Here is a 19,332-nt window from a genome sequence, read left to right as displayed (position 1 = left end):
TATCTGTAATGAAGCAACGAATAAAAGAGGATGATGACTCTGGACATACATATTGTTTGGACATTCTATTGCTTTATAATGTATTATTGTTCTTTAAAGGGCTGAATGTTGGGGCACCAATAAAAGGTAATTGCATAATGGTAGTCTCTCGCCTTGTAATGAAATCAGCCACCTTTTCATTGCCTTGATTAACACATCAATAGCCACAGCCCCCTTCTCCAAAGACTGGAAACATGCAAAAGTCAACCCCATACTAAAGAAACCATTAGCAGAGACCAGTGAATTCCACAACTGACAACCGATCTCCCTGCTCCCATTCCCAGCCAAAGTATTAGAAAAAGTTATCAACCAACAACTCTCCTCACATCTGGAACCAAACTTCCTACTGGATTCCTCTCAGTCTGGATTCCGCAGCAACCACAACACCAAGACAGCCCTTATGGTGGCTACCTATGACATCCAAACCCTACTCGACTGAGGAGAGACTGTGACTCTGATCCTCATAGACCGCTTAGAAGGCTATGATATGGCTCCCACCACACACTCATCACAAGGCTGCACAACAGGGGCATCCAAGGAGCTGCTCTCGGATGGATGGCCTCTCCTCACCAGAAGAATGCAAAAAGTCATTCTACCCTTCACCTTTGAACCAAAGTAAATCATCTGTGGAGTGCCCTTAGGCTCCTCGGTCATCCCCACCCTCTTTAACACTTATATGATACCTATGTCCAGCATCATCAAAACCCATGGACTGGCATCAAGTCCTACGCCGATTTCACACAACTCATCCTCTCTCTCTATGAATACACCAACACCAAGAACAACTTCCACAACTGCAGTACAGATGTTGCCAACTTGATGAAGGACAACTGCCTGAAGCTCAACACAGACAAGACAGAAGTACTGATCTTCAGCAACAAAAGCTTCCCCTTGGATGCATCATGGTGGCCTTCTTCACTCAGACCCCCACTGGCCACGCTACGAACCAACTACCGACCATACAGAACAAAGCAGCCAGACTCGCTCTCGAACTCCCTAGACAAACCCACATCTCCCCCTACCTCAGGGAAATGAACTGGCTCCCTGTACAGAAAAGATGCTAGGCATCAATCTCCTGGCCGACGTATACAAGGCCCTACACAACTGCGGACCCACCTACTTGAACCATCAACTGTACTTACATCCCCCACCATGCATCTCCACTCCACTTCCGTCTCTAACTTTCACCCCTGCATCTGACTTAACAGATGCAGAGGTCGCGCCTTCTCCTACCTAGCAACAAAGACATGGAATGAGCTACCCCTTTATCTCCGGACCTCCCTATCTCTTCCAGAGTTCTGAAAGTCCCTGAAAACCTGACTATTTGGCTAATCAACTGGACCCTGCCATCGCCTGTATACCCTCACGCGTGACAAGAAGGTCTATACAAACCTACTGATTGATTGATGCTGAGAGGCCGTGTGGATTGAATGCCTGCTGTTCATGGCAACACATTTGAAGGGAATCTATGTCTAGCTAATTTGAGGAACATCGAAATAAAGATTTTTGTGTACCATGTATGAATATTCGTTGTTTTTATTTGTTAGTATAGTCAGTGAAAGAGCATTCTTAGAAATAAACAATACCAAAAATACATTTTCTGTGCGTGGTATTAAATTCTCAAGATTTTCATCTTCAGCTATTGTTCCAGTGGATGGACATTTTTTGATTAATATAATTATTAGAATTCTCCCTGGAATACTGATACTGTTCAGCTAGTCCAATGCAGTAGAATGATCAAACTAAGTCTTCTTATTTGCCTGTGTTCCAAGTTCAGTGAAGGACTAGAAACCAGCAGTTGCAATCAGCTTTTTGGCCTTTCTATAGGATGTTAATAGATGTATTCTCCACATGCTCAGTAGTAAAAGCTCCTAATTACATGTTCTTCTTGTCATATCCCCTAACATACATGGTAGTCAATTAATGGGTTATGCTCTCAGAACATGGTATTACCTAATGTTGACACACTTTGCAGTGGACAGTTGTGGATAATACCTTACAATCAGCTCTAGATGAGAACTCTTAGGACACTCTTCATCATTAGTGAACACATGTCTATGGGCAGTGAGATCAGAGTGCAATTACAAAAAAGAATAAGGATGCATGAGTGTAGTACAAATAAATAGCACACACCCCATAGGCAGGCTGATGTTTAGGAAAACATCACTTGCTTATGTAAAGATAATCCTCACCTTTCTCTGCAAAATTATGTCACTTTCATTAATCTTATAAGCTTACGTTTGTTGTTTTGAATTAGTATATTTTACTAGGATCCATTTCTTTCCATTGGCTATGAACTTGGCCACTCCCTTACATCCTAACAAGGTGAACATGCATCCTTGCTGTTTTTTCTCTTTAACCACATCAATGCTTAGGAAATTCATCGTCAATGCTTACTTTTTTAAAATCCCATTGTTCATGACGAGCTCAGCTCGTCATGGGTGTATAGAGGTGTACATCATGACGAGCTGAGCTCGTCATGAGCGTCCAAGGAGTTAAACATATTTGCGTGTATTATTTGTCTGCCACAAAAATACTTCCTGCAGTCTACTTATACTCATGGAATGTCTATAGGCAAACTAGCCAAATTCACTGCTCTGACACTGGAGATATTTAAAACCTTTAAACCCTTAAGGGTACCATGGCTAAAGATATGACTTTACAGCTAAATATTATTGTCATCTCCTACTTCACATGATTTACTAGAAACAAGGTTGCTGACAACAAACTCTGTGTGATCAATGTTCCTACTTATACTTGGGTTCCACTGAAAAGTTTGATGAGAGTCTTTTATTGTGGTCATGGAAGGGGAGTTTGATGTGGGAAGTGAAAATGGGCCTTAAAGTATGTTTTGCCTAATGTAATTTTTATCTTTACAGCAGCCACAGTCGTTCCTGGCAGACACAATAATGAGCGAGAGCCGAAGCCTCCTACCTTATTCTGGCGAAAGGGTAAGACGGGACATCAAAGCCCACCATGTGTTTGAGCATTTCCTTCACCATGTGTTTGAGCATTTCCTTCACCATGTGTTTGAGCATTTCCTGTGCCTCAGAACATTTACTCTTGTGGTGTCTATGAATGTGTAGTCGACAAAACCAGTGATTTCCTGCCATCTGTCTCACTCTATAACTAACTACACAATCTGCTCTATCATACATTGTCTTATCTTACTGCCTACTGAAGTTTGTTAACTTCAAATGAATGCTGTTTCATCAAGGTTAATAAAGGCTTCTAATGGATTCTTTAAATAGATGACTCTTTAAAATGTAAATTCCTCAAGACAGCGTCGCTGATGCAATACTACCATATACTCATAGCCAAAATGTTTAAGGAAGATTTTATGTGAATCACTGCTGTTTCTTTCGTTTTTGATTCCAACATTACCAGCTGAACTAGGCATTCACACTCTCAATATAAAAGACACCGTAATCTTCTAGATAAATTATTAATTCCAAGCAAACCTTTGAAACTATTTATCTCATCACCACCAGAAAGCAAACTTTCTCTTAATGAAGTAGATCCAGACTGATGACTTGTACAAACTTCAACTGTGCAAAAGTAAATAGGATTTTCCCTGGCTTTGTAAATGCATATTTAATGGCAGCAGACATCTTAATGTCATTCGCAAGTAGAAGTATGGTGTCCTTTACATATATTTTACAAACAAGTCTAAGAGAATTATGATGTCTTTTATGATACAAGTTTTGGAATACAACATTTTCAGAAATATCTGCAGTTAATTTAATGCCCTCTGCCAGAGCCACCAAACTCTTTCATCATTCTTACCATGATCTACTGACTTCATTATAATCTTTGTACTCCTTAATGATAAGACCAGGACATGGTATTGACAGACCAGAAATGTGTCAGGGATTAGTTTGGTAGGAAGATCGAGAATCAAGATTGCATTGTTGAAGCTTAGCACCCAAAGCTGCCATAATAAATGGAACTACTCTGCCAGAGTAACTTTTAATGCATGATAATTATTCCTTGGTACATAAGAAGCCTCCTCCATCTCTGCTGACCTAGGCCCAGTCACTCAGGGAGCTTGTGGAATCCTGCAAGCTTCATAAGATGTTGCTGGACTACCAAGGTCTTAGAGGAATGCTAGAGACATCTTAGGGAAAAACACACATGCACACACCATCCAGTGTGTATCTAGTCTGTAGGCTTTTGAAACTCTTAGATTATCATATTCAGAAGACTTTAGTGACTGTTACAGCTTCACACATTCTGAATACACATTCAGGTGCAAGAAAATACCTGACTTGAGATTCACTGAGCTTCGACTCATCAAAACCTGCACAACTAAAAAGGTTTATGTGGACTTCATTATTTCCCAGGGGAGTTTTCCAAAGATGTATTTTGAACAGAGGATACACAACCCAAACGAAAGGGCCATACTGAGTGAATATTTGGCTAGCTTCTGTACCCACATGTACCCAGGCATGTATAAATATATTTCAAAATATATCTATATATAAATGTATATATTATATATACATATATGTATATGTCTGTGTGTGTATAACTTGATGATATACACATAATAGATATATATTCAAGCATGTTTTTGTTATAAATGGTAGGACAATATTAATAATTTTACATCCTCAAATACAAAGTTGTGGGCAGAGCAGGAACGTGAGCCTCATTAGTGGAGGCTGGAGTTGGCCTTAATCTTTGCGGAAATCATTTTTGGTTTCTTTACAGCTTCCTGTATGCCTTTCTAGACACCGCACGGTACAGATGAGTTTTCCATTGATTTTGCGCATCCCACATCATATTGCTGGAAGAGTATGCGTAAGTGAAAAAGTATTTTAATGGAGGAATAGGAGCCAGGTATTTGGGTATTTCAGTTGCCCTCCATGCATGTTCTCTAACATTGGATCCACTATAAATGTTATTTGCCACATCCTGCTCTCAATCTATAACTAACCTGACCAGTCTCTAAACAAAGCTGTTCCTAGCATTTCTCACCAACCAATAATACCTCTAAAATTTGGACCATCTTCTTAGTATCTCCACTTGTTGCGCTGTCATTAAGCCCACTTCACTATTCCACTATACTTCTTTTCCGGCAAATTCTTTCCCCTTTCCTCTTCTTTCCCCTTATGGCTGGATTCGACGTCATTCTTCTTTTAGCTTCCCCATTCGATTCTCTGGCACTTCCTCCCGCACCTACCCAACCTACAAATAAAGTGTAAATAAGTTCAAGAGGCATAGATCTTCATACACATTGGATATTTGTTGGCTCGCCAGTTTTAACCACAGCCATATTTCTACATTTACATGCACTTGCTTGTCATACAATTTATGGGATTGCATCCAGTAGGTAAAATCACCTTCTTAAACGTGGGCGCTGCTAAACACTTTAATGAGGGTTTTTCATTATGGGCAAGGTGTTGTGTAGATAATGGAAGTGGGCTTTGGAGAACGTTTTGCCTCATGCGATTTTTTACCACTTCAGCAGCCACGCGGGCCCACCACAGAGGCAATGATGAGGCAGAATAACAGCTTGATACTTTACTCTGGCGAAAGGGTAAGTGACACAGGATTTCAAAGGCCACCATGTTTTTGTGTATTTTCTTTGTCCTAGTACATTTTATCCAGTTGGCTTCTAGCAATGGTGGATGGTCTACAAAGCCAATCTCATCCCTTGCCCTCGGCCCCCATCTAAAGCAAAACTGTACAACCTCTTCTTTACAGCATCCTAATCTTATTGGCCTCTGGGTTTTGAAATGACTGTTTTCTGAAGGCTTATCAATGGAAAATAAATGCTGTTTTTGCAAGGATTAATAAAGGTCACCAATCAATTCTTTACATGAATGAATATTTACAATGCACAAGTTGCAAGGCAGTCTGTCTCTCATCCTTTCTTTCACTCCTCCAAATTATCCCACACTCCCTTCACATCACTTTTCTGCACCTTCACTGAGTAAACATATTTATGTAATCACAACGACTTTTCAAGGTAAGCTTGCAATTATTCTGCCATTGATACAGAGATTATATTTAATTTGACTTGCTAGATCTGCACACCCTGTACATCCACATCACCATTTACAAGTGCCTAAGACATCTGACTGTTGTACTATTCACAATCCAGTACCCTCTTTTTGTTTTTTGTAAATTATGACAGCACTTTTGACATAACAGAGACACCATGATTTCCAGTCCAATTGGGAGTGGCAATCCAATTTCAGGCACAAACTTATTTTTTGATGTTTGCAGAGCACTTGCCCCCCCCCCCCCTTTTTGGTATATGACGTCAAAGGAACCCCTCTATAACCTAGTGGGCCATATTCAAGGTTACCTTTGATGTAATTTTTAGTTTACATATTTACTTTGGGGTTATAAACTTGAAAATATTGATTTCAAACAGACAAATGTTTATTGACAATAGTAAGTAAAATATTGATTATCCTATTTAGTTGCCTCCAGTGAAAGAAAAAGTAGTGCTTGATTATGTTGAATATGGAATTTTAGAAAAAAACACTGGGGCATATTATCAAGGACGGTGTTAAAATTATCGCCGGTTTAGCGGCAGAGCACTGCCGCTAAAACGGCAATAAAGGGTTTGATATTATGCCCTGGAGAATTCCAATAGAAGCCCAGGTTCACACCAGAAGAAATGGTCCGAGTTACAATGTGACTAATGTACTATAATAATTCTGTATCATACCATACAGACATTCACCACATAAACATTTGCCACAAATTTGCACAAATATATCAAAGAGAAATAGTAATCAAGAAGAAAATTGCATTTAGTTGTGCAATATTGGTATTTGCGTACGTTACTCAGCCTGTTGTATATCAAATATTCAAAAAACAATACTTAAATGTAATTGTAAAGTCATTACATTCAGAGTGCTCTTCCAGCATCGACAGATGCATCGAGGCAGCCAGGAGCACTGACGGCCACAACCGTGCTGAAAACAGCGCGTTGAGCCTTTTTGAATACCAGGACTGAACCCTGACACGATGCCCAGTCGTCAGTAAGGAACAGAGGCCAAAATATAAAGGAGCACGCCAAGGCCCACCCCCAGACGGCACAGATGACGACCGTCTATTGATGCTCTCCATATCACTGTCTTGATGAAGACCCCAACATGAGGCAATAATAACACTTCTAGCGTACATTGGGGGTCGAAACGTAGACTACGCCATCTGAACACATCATAGGACACAAAGGAATATATTGATTTGACCAAAGTGTGATGCAATTTCGGAACCTCTTGTACATTTTGATTGTAAAGGCGTGTTTTGATTTTAACGTGATGTCTTTAAAAAGTCACACCACCTTTACCCGGTCCCTCACAACCTTCGCACTTCCCCTCCCCTTCTCACTGAGAGCACTCTGAATGTAATGACTTTAAAATTACATTTAAATATTGTTTTTTGAATATTTGATATACAACAGGCTGAGTAACATACGCAAATACCAATATTGCACAAATAAATGCAATCCAAACAGACTAAATTGCAGGCACGGTTCTGGGATCTGGGGCTGATAACAGCTAAGCGACTCATTACGAAGCGCTGGAAGAATAGTGCCCCCCCGCGGCCGGTAGACTGGCGTCATTCATTTGCTAACTGGGCTAGCGCGGAAAGCGTGGCGTTACACAGGGAGGAGACGGCGGGGCTCCGCATGTATCCAATTGCCCAGGAATGGGACACCACTCTGACTGGAAACCATCAGGCCTGCCTCCAGTCGGGCATCACATGATTGCCCATTTGTAGTGGGGTGATGACCAAGTAACTATTGCACCCTGGGGCCTGGCCCTCCCCCCCCCCCCCCCCATCGGCGCTACGATCAACCAGACTTGTCTACCGTTCTCCCCCCTGCCACCTCATTGCTACAGCAACCCTCAATACACAACTGCTCCCGGGCACACTGCCGAGTATGAAAAGACTGCTGATTATATAACTTTGTATGATTGATTGGCTTTGTGTACATTTTACTTTGTGAAAATGAATAAAATCTGAGGCCGTGGGTCTCAAAAAAAAAAAAAAAATGGGGTCTGCTGTCCCCAACAGACCACCATCCTTGTGTTTGCAGGCCATTCCCAATAATTCACAAATTGCGACCTGCCTCTTGAATTTTAATGAGGCAGGTGCCTTGCGACCCAATTGAAAATCGCAAATAGTGTCACAGACACTGTTGTACATTCCATTTTGTGAGTCGCAAAACATCGCAATTTGCGATTCACTAAAGAGAATGGTCGTACATCTGGCCCCACAAGCCTTGGCCCTTATGATAGTGAAAGTCAAATAATAAGTGAGAGGTAATCAGTGGATAGGGAATTAGCTTGTTTTTTAAATGTTTCCATGCTAGCTGTAATGGAATGGCCTAGATCAATATGTTTTAAAAATATTTCACCACTGGATATTCTAAAACCGCATTATCCCTCATCCCATCTTTTTTTCCATAAGGGTAACTATAGAGTGATCAAAGAAGCCAGTTTTAGGCACCCAGATCAGATTCCAAATCCATGGCCTACTTAAGCCAACTACAGTTGCCACATTGATGTCATCTCCATCCCTCCTAGCCCACTCTGGGTGCTTCATCTTTATGCCATGATTGCTAATGGTCAGGAATCTCCTCTTTCATATCTTTTTATCTTAACTCCTGCATCTTCTTTATGGTTCTCTGCATACAGCAACTCCAGGAAGTTTTGGCTGGCTCCACTCTGCAGAAACCTAGGATTTAAAAATTGTGTGTCTGCTTTTAGAATTTTAAAGACTGATACATCAAGTTTCATCATATTTGCACTTTCTAAGTACCTTACAGCTATGTGGACCAGAAGGTGTAAATGAATTGATATCCACAGCTAAAGTTTTTATTACTGAAAGCTATCTTTATATTTTAATGTATGATATCTGCATAGTGCAATTTATGATGTTTTCTTAATGGATGTAAATATCTCCTTTTTAAAAAGTTTTAATGTTCTAATTTGTACTCTTTTATGACCTGGACGGTCGAAATAAAGAATTTTTGAATTGAATTGAATTGGTTCTCTGCACAGAAGAAAACAGTGTCTGAGTTTTCCCTACAAATAGCAAAGAGCTATTTTGCTTGTCCACTCCCTAGACACTTCAACAACGCCATTTTCAGGCTTTATTGGATAGATGGGCATTCTAAAGGTTTCTTGCCATGCATTAAAGCATCAGCCCTATGTACAGAAAGCAGCTTTACGAAACTGAATTCCGTTTTCTACCTAATTATTCATTCCTCTCTGATAGTTTCAAGAATATGCTTTGGTCCCGAAGTACATCTGTAGGTTGTTATTTCGAAAGTCAATTACATGACAATAGGAGAACTACAGGCAGGTTATAATAAAGGGCTCTGTTGTGGCTGTTGGGAGTTATCTTGCCTGACACTTTTTTCAAATCTTCACAGTTGCCAGACTTACGCACCTCAGATGGAAAACCAGAGAGCAGCATCTCATTGGTGTGTCGCCTTATAAATCACACTTCAGGAAGGCAGAGGGTAAGTGACCGGTGGACAGACCCATGTATGAGTGTTTCCTTTTTCCCCGCCCAGTGCATGCTGTTACAATTCTCTATCAGTGAATTGTCTTTAAATGTTCTGCAGTCTTGTATACCCTCCCCCCAAATGATCAAATCTCTAAACTATTACTTTCTCATTCTGAAAATGCCATTAAGCTCAAAGGGGAAAATCACCTTTTCATGCAGCGCAGTGCGACAAGCAAAGGTATTGTGGTGTGTTGTGTGGAAGGGAGAGACCTGGACAGTGTCACATCTACAAAGATAGTGCACTGCAGCCATTTCCCCAGGTTCTTGTTCTCCTTAAGGTTGCCTAGCACCATGCAGAAACTTTAGTGCCAGAAGGTCTTGTACCGAAATGATAAACCTCCAGTACAACATACTTTGCTCAGACTTACTTTTAAACTTTGCCACTTTGTACATGTTCTTTATACACATGAAATGAGCGAACAGTTTGGAGAAAACATTATTTCTCCTACTTTGTGTGTTTCTCATGGAGGCGTATTATTTTGGTGTAAACCCCTGTCTACCTCCATTAGTAGATGGGGCTCTGTGTTAAATTCCTTGGGTAATCACATGGGAACGCCCTTGTACCACCCATGGAACACCCCTTGACGCAACGTAATGCAAAGTAACACAAACAGCTACTTTGCATTATTCTTAGTCAACCTTCCTCACAAATAAACATTTGCACTGAAAATTGAAATCGTTATCAAGACTTTGCACCGGTGCTCCTCTCTTTTTGTGACTCTGCACCAACACAAAGCCTGGATAAATCTGACCCTACATTCTTATTTTATCTAACTCAGACCGATGTCGTCTCCATCCACCTAGCCCTGGATAACCACTTAATGCTGACACCATGATTCTTGACAAACTTTTATGTTTATTTGTTTAGTTAAGCACTCACTTCATGTCAACTGTTTTTATGCTTCCGTAAGACACATGTTGTATAGGGGAAGACTGTTATTTCATGACATTCTTATTGTTTTTAATTGTATTGATAAGTGGTTGTGCAAGCAATAATTTGATCAAGGTTAGTTTTGAATCCTGGAGGTCATGTTTCTAGTAGTATTATTAGTGTGTGGACGGAGGATATTGAAACATTGAAAGCCAATGGCTCTGAAGTGTTTTCTACAATTGGTTCCAGTAACCATTAACAGGTTGATTGCTTTGAATCTTAGATGGTAAGCTGTTGGTGCATGGTTGTATTCTGTAGGTATAAGGGTGTTGAACCTTAAAGGCAGTTGAAGGGTAGGCAAAGTGAGACTATTTTATTGAGGTTTCATTGGTCTATGCTTTTGTATGTGGAACAAAAGTGTGAGTGGTAAACGTTGAACGGCAAGTTTCCGTCTTTCATAGTACTTTGGTTTGGCGGGGGAGTGATGTACAGGAAATTGCTGTAGTCACATTTACTGATGTTCCTACCTCCAGAGGTGGTATTTTTTGGGATGAGGGCAAGATTTTTTTGAGGCGCTATATTTAGTAGACAGTGGTATTGACCACTGCTTCTGTCAGTTGAGACTGGGGTTTGTGGCTATATAAAGACTATGACCTTGACTTTGGCTTTCATAGAACAATGTCGCCAAAGAAGGTTGGGAACCAGAGTGCCAGTATTTTGTAAGGGAGATGTGGTGTCTCAGCACCAGAATTTCTGTTTTGGAGCCAGGGAGTGTCAAGCTGCTCGGAGACATACACATCTGTATTGCTTTGAGGTCTTCTGTCACATTCATGAGTTGCTTCCTGTGACCTGCGAATAAATCAACATGTCATTATCTTAGGAGTGGAAGGTGAGAATGTTTTTTAGGTCAGAATGAAGGATGATGCAGTCCTCTTCATGTGACCTCACAGGGTGAGAAATTTCAAACAACTGGAGCAGAGTGGTCCATGATATGTGCAACAGACCGGTGATAGTGTAGCTGAATCTCACAAGCTGACCCAGATATCCAACGGTGCAGTTTCTGTTCCATGTTTTAAGCAGATTTATTGTAATGTAATAAAAATGAATTCCTTATTCATTTTAAATAATGGGAAAGGTTGTCAGTTTTTTTCTGCATTAACGAGCCCCCGGTTACTGAATGAGTCTTAATTTTCCTTGTTAGTGTGATTGCTTATGAATTACTAGCAGCCTGTTCCGACGTTGTCCGGGAGCAAAAGGCTGCTTCAGGACCCCCCCCCCCCTCATGCCCCCCCCCCCCGCCCTGCAGAAGAGTTGTCTGTGCAAGTCCTGGCCCTGTTCTGCTGATTTGGCGCACTTGTGTTATTTTTTTTATTCGTATGTATTGTTTTCCACGTTTTATGTTGTCCGCAAGATGTGAGGAAAGTGTTGTGTCACCTGTTTAATGTTTTCTTTCGAAGGCTCTTTCCGTGTGTTCGTTTTTGTATCCCTTCAAAGAGGTTTCCCTTTTCTTTTGTCAATTGTGTGGTGAAGTCCTAGCAGTGCTCGAGTGATTATGGGCAGTTGTGTTATTTTCGTTATTCGTATGTCTTATTGTAAGCGTTTTATCTTGTCCACAAGATGTGAGGAAAGTCTTGTGAATGTGCAGTCTATTGCCTTTCTCCGTTAAGAAATGTCAGCTTTTTTTGTTCGTGTTCACCCCCCTGTGATGTGGTTGGTCAATGGCCAATGGTTAAAGACTTTTTTTTTGGTATGCCGAAGTTGTGTGTGTGTTTTCTTTAGTGCATTGTGATTGGTGTAGTATGCGATTAATCCTGCCCCCTGTGTGGCGTCATTTGACACTCCTCGTCGATGGAAGGCCCGCCCGGTTTTTAATGCGAAGGCGTCAATGTTGTCTGGATAACTGCAACGAATGTGTGTAAATTTCTTATAGCGCGCACCTCTGCTGTTTTTGTATATTGGTGTTACCGCGCTGTATGTGTGAATTTAAATTCATTGAAAACGCATTTCCGCTGTATGTGTTGGGATTTGCAAATGTTTGTTAGAAATTCATTGAAAGCGTATTTCCGCTCTATGTCTGCATATTGTTCGTTCTAAATTCAGTGAAAGCGCATTTCCGCTCTATGTGTGCATATGTAAGTGTGTTGTGAGGTCGCTTGGCCTATGTTTGTTATTTGCACTTGGCACGGCCCTGTAAATGCCCACATTTGTTGTTTGAGACGCCCACGACCACGCCCCCAAAGGACTACTTTACCACTTTTGGCGTTTTTGCTTTTTTAATGTATATGGTGTACATATCTACAGCCTATGTCCTTCTGCCACATCTCCCCTTTCAAATGTTGTATTGGGTGTAGTGATTGGTGCATTACTTTTGTAGTTTACCTGGCTCAAAGGTTTGTGTTCTCTCTTTATAATAGTAGTATAGATGTAAGATAATATCTCTCTTGATTCAGAATGATCATTTCTGAAGGTGAAAAATCAATGGAAAGAGTTGTAAACACTAAACACAGAATGAAAAAATGCAATTGCTTCTGAGTGGGGCTTTCATTGCCTGTAAGGAAGAATACCATTCTACAGTGGTTCATTAGTGCCTAGGGTGTTTCAGTGTGAGCATGTAATGGGTTGGTGACAGCTTGTCCAGCAATGGAATCTTCCATCCCTTTAATGTCCAACTACTGGCCTACCAACATGGCTGGGTCCAAGCTGGGGTGGTGTGGTGACCAAAATAACGATCTATTTAACACAGATCTTTGTGACTGGGGGTGAATGTTTGCATTGTACAGCAATCTGTCCATCATTTGTTCCTTTTGCCGACCCAATTAACTAGTCCTAGGAATGCTTATGTGCTAGAAAATCAACTGGCATTGTACAGGTTTACTTCACTACATACAATCTAAAGTGGGTTCTGGAAACAACATGGTAACAGAGAATCTACGGGAGCTTACAATTCTTATGCAGAGCAAACTGGGGACACTAGAGAAAAGAAAGTGATTTTGGGGTGTGTAATATGCTCATTGACAGGGGCACAATACTTTGACAGAGTGTTTCCCTCATTCTCTTTTTTGTGTCTTTACAGCACTCTCTGTGGCATGGCACATCGGGAATGTTTCAGAGGAGCAGCCCTATACTTTTAAACCAGATCTGTTACGTTTCTGAGAGAGAAAGGGTAAGCAACAGGAAATATTAATGGTGGGGTGTGAGCCATTTAAGCAACAGGGAATATCAATGGAGGGGTGAGAGCCATTTAAGCAACAGGGAATATCAATGGAGGGGTGTGAGCCATTTAAGCAACAGGGAATATCAATGGAGGGGTGTGAGCCATTTAAGCAACAGGGAATATCAATGGAGAGGTGTGAGCCATTTAAGCAACAGGGAATATCAATGGAGGGGTGTGAGCCATTTAAGCAACAGGGAATATCAATGGAGGGGTGTGAGCCATTTAAGCAACAGGGAATATCAATGGAGGGGTGTGAGCCATTTAAGCAACAGGGAATATCAATGGAGGGCTGTGAGCCATTTAAGCAACAGGGAATATCAATGGAGGGGTGAGAGCCATTTAAGCAACAGGGAATATCAACGGAGAGGTGTGAGCCATTTAAGCAACAGGGAATATCAATGGAGGGGTGTGAGCCATTTAAGCAACAGGGAATATCAATGGAGGGGTGTGAGCCATTTAAGCAACAGGGAATATCAATGGAGGGGTGAGAGCCATATGGTTGAGTATTTATTTGACCCCCACATGCATGATTTGCTGTTGTCCTTCGAAATGGGTGTCCAATATCCATCCTCATCTTATACTGCCTGCCCCTCCCCCTACAGAACTGATGTGTCTAATCTCTAAACTAAAATGGCTCCATGACAATCCTGTTACCCCCATTGACATCTCCTCCATCCTTCCAAGCCCTGTGTATTTAACTCATCTTTACATCAGTTCTCCCCTTCCAGCGCCCACTTCTTCACCATAATACCACACGATAGACAGACCTATTGAATTTGCAGGTTATGTTGAGGTTTGTGTCTAAATTACAGATGGATGGTGAAACCTTTTTTTACATATGTATTGTTTATACATCATTTAAAAAGCACCAGAGAAAGTTCAACTAATCTTAATCCACAATTGCCTTTTGGAAAAAAAACTATTTTTACACTATCTCTGATACTCCTGTAATAAACTATGGAGCAAAATGGCTTTGTCTCAAACATACTGCGATAATTTCCATTTAAAAAGTTGTGAGAACATATAATCTTCACGAAGAGAAATATTGTGTGGAATTAGTTTTCACTAGTGCAAATTTTTGTGGCATGGCACTGAGGGCCCGATTCACAGAACTGACTCAAGACAAAATCTTAAACTTACTACTTTTGATATTCACAGAAGGCATTTAGTAGTAGTAAAGTAAGGCTGCTGTCTTAAGTCTGTCTTAAGTATGTCTTAAGTCTGTCTTAAGTCTGTCTTAAGTCTGTCTCAAGTCTGTCTCAAGTCTGTCCTACTACTTTTGGTATTCACAGAAGGCATTTAGTAGTAGTAAAGTAAGGCTGCTGTCTTAAGTCTGTCTTAAGTATGTCTTAAGTCTGTCTTAAGTCTGTCTTAAGTCTGTCTCAAGTCTGTCTCAAGTCTGTCCTACTACTTTTGGTATTCACAGAAGGCATTTAGTAGTATGAATGAATAAGCTTTATTTCGATATAAAAACATATCATAAAAGCTGCATTTTACAATAATAAAAACAATATTTAGCACACACAATACAGTACAATTTTTGCAGAATATACAATAAGAACAATCTAGATAGTCATTTGGGATTCTTTAAGCAGGGGATAAGAGGAAATAAAAGCATACTACTGTATCAACTGTTTATTTGCAGTTCGTATGCGCCAGGCCCAGCCAAAAAATTTTGCCAAACAGCAGGCGAAGAAGGGTCTTGAATCAGTGCACAATATGCGTAGGGCTTCTACATGCGATCTTGTTCCCAGGGTCCTACATAGTGGTTTCAACCACAACTTCCTGGGTGCAACGTAGGTGTTACATTCAAACAACATATGTGCAACAGATTCAACCCTGGTTACGCAAAAGGGGCAATATGGCACGGTTTGTAGGGGCGGTTTCCAGGATGAGGTAAATTGACAAAGAGGGAGAACACCTAACCTGAATTTTATATACAATGCTCTGTCTCCAGAGTTGTGAATGGAGTCCAGATAGGGTTCCCTGAAAGGGAGCTCTTTGATTAACAGGAACTGGGCAACAGTTTTACAGTGATTAGGATTGCACAGCATTTCATTGTCCAACCACGACCAGAAGGCTTTTTTTATTACTTGTTTTGAGGGCGAGGTTTTGCTAACCCAAAAATCTCCTAACCCCAATTTGAAGAGGAGGGATTTAACATCTCTAAGCCAAGCGATCTTATGGCATCCTGTATGGGACAAAAGATCGTCCAGGGCCTCTGCATAGCTCTGGAGTTCTGGGACATTCCAGATTCTAGACCATAATAGAAGCGGGCGTAGTTTTGCTTGATCACATATCGGGCGTGAACCGGCATCAAGCATAATGGGGATTGTAGGGGTACTGTGGGGCAGCCTCAAGAGGTCTTTGTGAAAATTGTTATCAAGGGAGGCCAAGGTATCAATTTTCTGTGAGCCCCACAGTTCCGCGCCGTATAGTGCCGCGCTTACAACCCTTGCCCTATAAATGTCTAGAACAGCCCCGATGGGTTTCAGTGGCGAAGCTCGCTGTTGTTTGAGCAGGGCTCCAGCTACCCTCTTGTGAGCAAGAAACACCTTCTGATGATGTGACCTCCAACTCATGGAGTCGGATAACCGAATACCCAAGTAGTCGAATTCCTTGACTCTCTCTAGGTGCACAGAGTCAAGGACAGGGGTAGCGACTGTTTTTTTTGGGGGATTGAGCACAAGGAATTTGGTCTTTGCTATATTAATGGCCAGACCTTTGTCATCACAAAAAGACTTAAAACTGGATAGCAATTTTTGGATACCCACTGGGGTCTTAGAAATTAGAAGGGTGTCGTCCGCAAACAGGAGCGTTGGGATTTTTTTCCCCGCCAGGGTCGGAGCATCAGATGGATCTTGTAAAAGGTGCCCCACCACTCCGTTAACATAAAGAGAAAACAGAGTGGGGGCGAGCACACAACCCTGGCGGACGCCCCTGTTGACCGGAATGCGGGATGTTTTTTCGCCCTGTGAACCCCATCTAATTTGGGCAAAATTGCTATCGTGGAATTTTATCAGTAAGGCTAGTAGGTAGGGAGGTAAGCCTAACTCGTTGAGAGCATTCCAAAGTGATGCTCGCGGGACCAGATCAAAAGCTGTACGTAGATCGATAAAGACCAAATACAAACTCCCCCCTCCCAACACCACCACTTTCCAGTAGAGAATAAGGAGGCGAAATGTCTGTTCAATAGTGCCAGCGCCCACTTCTTCACCATAATACCACACGATAGACAGACCTATTGAATTTGCAGGTTATGTTGAGGTTTGTGTCTAAATTACAGATGGATGGTGAAACCTTTTTTTACATATGTATTGTTTATACATCATTTAAAAAGCACCAGAGAAAGTTCAACTAATCTTAATCCACAATTGCCTTTTGGAAAAAAAACTATTTTTACACTATCTCTGATACTCCTGTAATAAACTATTGAGCAAAATGGCTTTGTCTCAAACATACTGCGATAATTTCCATTTAAAAAGTTGTGAGAACATATAATCTTCACGAAGAGAAATATTGTGTGGAATTAGTTTTCACTAGTGCAAATTTTTGTGGCATGGCACTGAGGGCCCGATTCACAGAACTGACTCAAGACAAAATCTTAAACTTACTACTTTTGATATTCACAGAAGGCATTTAGTAGTAGTAAAGTAAGGCTGCTGTCTTAAGTCTGTCTTAAGTATGTCTTAAGTCTGTCTTAAGTCTGTCTTAAGTCTGTCTCAAGTCTGTCTCAAGTCTGTCCTACTACTTTTGGTATTCACAGAAGGCATTTAGTAGTAGTAAAGTAAGGCTGCTGTCTTAAGTCTGTCTTAAGTATGTCTTAAGTCTGTCTTAAGTCTGTCTTAAGTCTGTCTCAAGTCTGTCTCAAGTCTGTCCTACTACTTTTGGTATTCACAGAAGGCATTTAGTAGTAGTAAAATTAGGATTTTGTCTTAAGTTTGACTTAAAGACAGACTTAAGACAGACTTAAGACAGTCTTAAGACAAACTTAAGACAGACTTAAGACAGACTTAAGCCAGACTTAAGACAAACCTAGGATAGACTTAGGACAGACTTAAGGCAGACTTAAGGCAGACTTAAGGCAGAATTAAGGCAGACTTAAGACAGACTTAAGACAAACTCCTAACTTTACTACTACTAAATGCCTTCTCTGAATACCAAAAGTAGTAAGTTTAGGATTTTGTCTTAAGTTAGTTCTGTGAATCGGGCCCTGAGTCTTTAGCACTTTCTGAGATTCGAAAAGTAAGCTGCTGAATTGTGGGATCAGGTATCTCCGCCCATCCCAAACCTTTCAGGCCTTTATCACCCTGCCATTTCCTTGTAACCACCAAGAATCCTTGCTTCAGGCTTGACTAGCTACTCCAGTACAGGGTTTAGTCTTTGACTTCTGGGAAGTGTATTCCTGGTTTTATGTGGATAAACAAGAACGACAAATCCCAGAGTAGAAAGTCAAAACCCACACCATTGCAGTTAGGTATGCATGGATCTGGGAAACTTGTCAAGGAGCTCGGAAACCTGGGGAGCTCAGCTGTGCAGGGTCTACACTGTAATAGCATAAACCTTGGTCCTGAGTTATTGTGCAACTGAGCACTTCATAACAATCATAAGAATTCAGGACAAATGTTAACACATCCTGTTTTTTACTTGTGCCGGAGGTGTACTGAAACTGAAAGCCACATTAGTTATAATACCTGTATGTATTGAATGCAGATAATGTAATTGTTTAATTCAGTTTATGAACCACTATTACTGTTTGGTCATGATTAGCTTATGTTCAGGGTTCAAGTTACCTATAAATGTAAAAATGTTTTCCATTTTTCTTTAACTCCCAACTGAAATGTATATTTATATATGTGTATCTCTTTCTTTTCCAGGCAACACAGCCTTTTCTCCCAAAACTATTCAACTTTTTGAAAAAGCATTCTACACAGATAACTAACACTATTGCTAATATTCTTTTTGGATAATAAAAATAAGACTGCCAAGTGCATATTGTAAAATAGGAAAGAATGTCAAGGACCTTATTGAAAAATAAAATAGTTTGTTGCTGTCTACATGTGATTTGTGCAGCAGATTCAATTTGGTGTATGACTTCATTTTGTGTAATGTTGCCCACCCTAGCTGTTCCCTGTACATACACTTACTGACAAAGTATTTGAATAACAGAGGAAGTTGATGAAAATTGTTTATGCTTTTGAAGAACACTTTTGGTTAAACTATTGTGCCTGATATTTGCCAGATCCAGTAAGTGGAATGACAGCCAACAGGCTGGGCATAGTTCCTTCTAAAATGACCTACATTATGTACAAACTGTGCTAGTACAACAGAAGGTGGCTATCATTTGTTTGTGTGGCTATGTGCAGTGCACGGCTACTTCAAGTGTAGTACTCTTGCCTGAACCATGCTAACAAAATACCTCCAGCAGGTGTTTTATCTATTTCAGGCATGTCAGACTATTTTGTGGGGCCTGATTAACGCGTTCCATGCGTCGGACGGCCCCCGGCTGCCAAGTTGGGAGTGTGCGTCGGATGCCTGGGGGGCCTCCAGTTACCACACGCGTACAATACGCCTGCACAGTGGGGAAATTTGCACCGCAGCGAACGGGTTAAGCCAAATGAAGAGGAGCACTTAGGACTAACTACATAGATACAACAAACCCCGG

General features: G+C 40.9%; 1 protein-coding gene across 1 annotated transcript in view; it reads left to right on the top strand.

Moving 5' to 3' along the window:
* LOC147708655 (uncharacterized) overlaps nt 1-18,637 on the top strand; it is a 117,803-nt gene extending 99,166 nt beyond the window's left edge. Inside the window, exons 14-16 of the mRNA XM_086925381.1 lie at nt 9,446-9,535; nt 13,527-13,616; nt 18,545-18,637. Coding sequence (XP_086781507.1) covers nt 9,446-9,535; nt 13,527-13,616; nt 18,545-18,637 — 273 coding nt within the window. The remainder of the gene's footprint in view (nt 1-9,445; nt 9,536-13,526; nt 13,617-18,544) is intronic.
* The last annotated feature ends 695 nt before the right edge of the window (nt 18,638-19,332 follow it).

This window comes from Lissotriton vulgaris, chromosome 6 (assembly GCF_964263255.1).
Source record: "Lissotriton vulgaris chromosome 6, aLisVul1.2, whole genome shotgun sequence".
NCBI classification, from domain to species: Eukaryota; Metazoa; Chordata; class Amphibia; order Caudata; family Salamandridae; genus Lissotriton; species Lissotriton vulgaris.
This window is presented reverse-complemented; position numbering and strand designations above follow the sequence as displayed.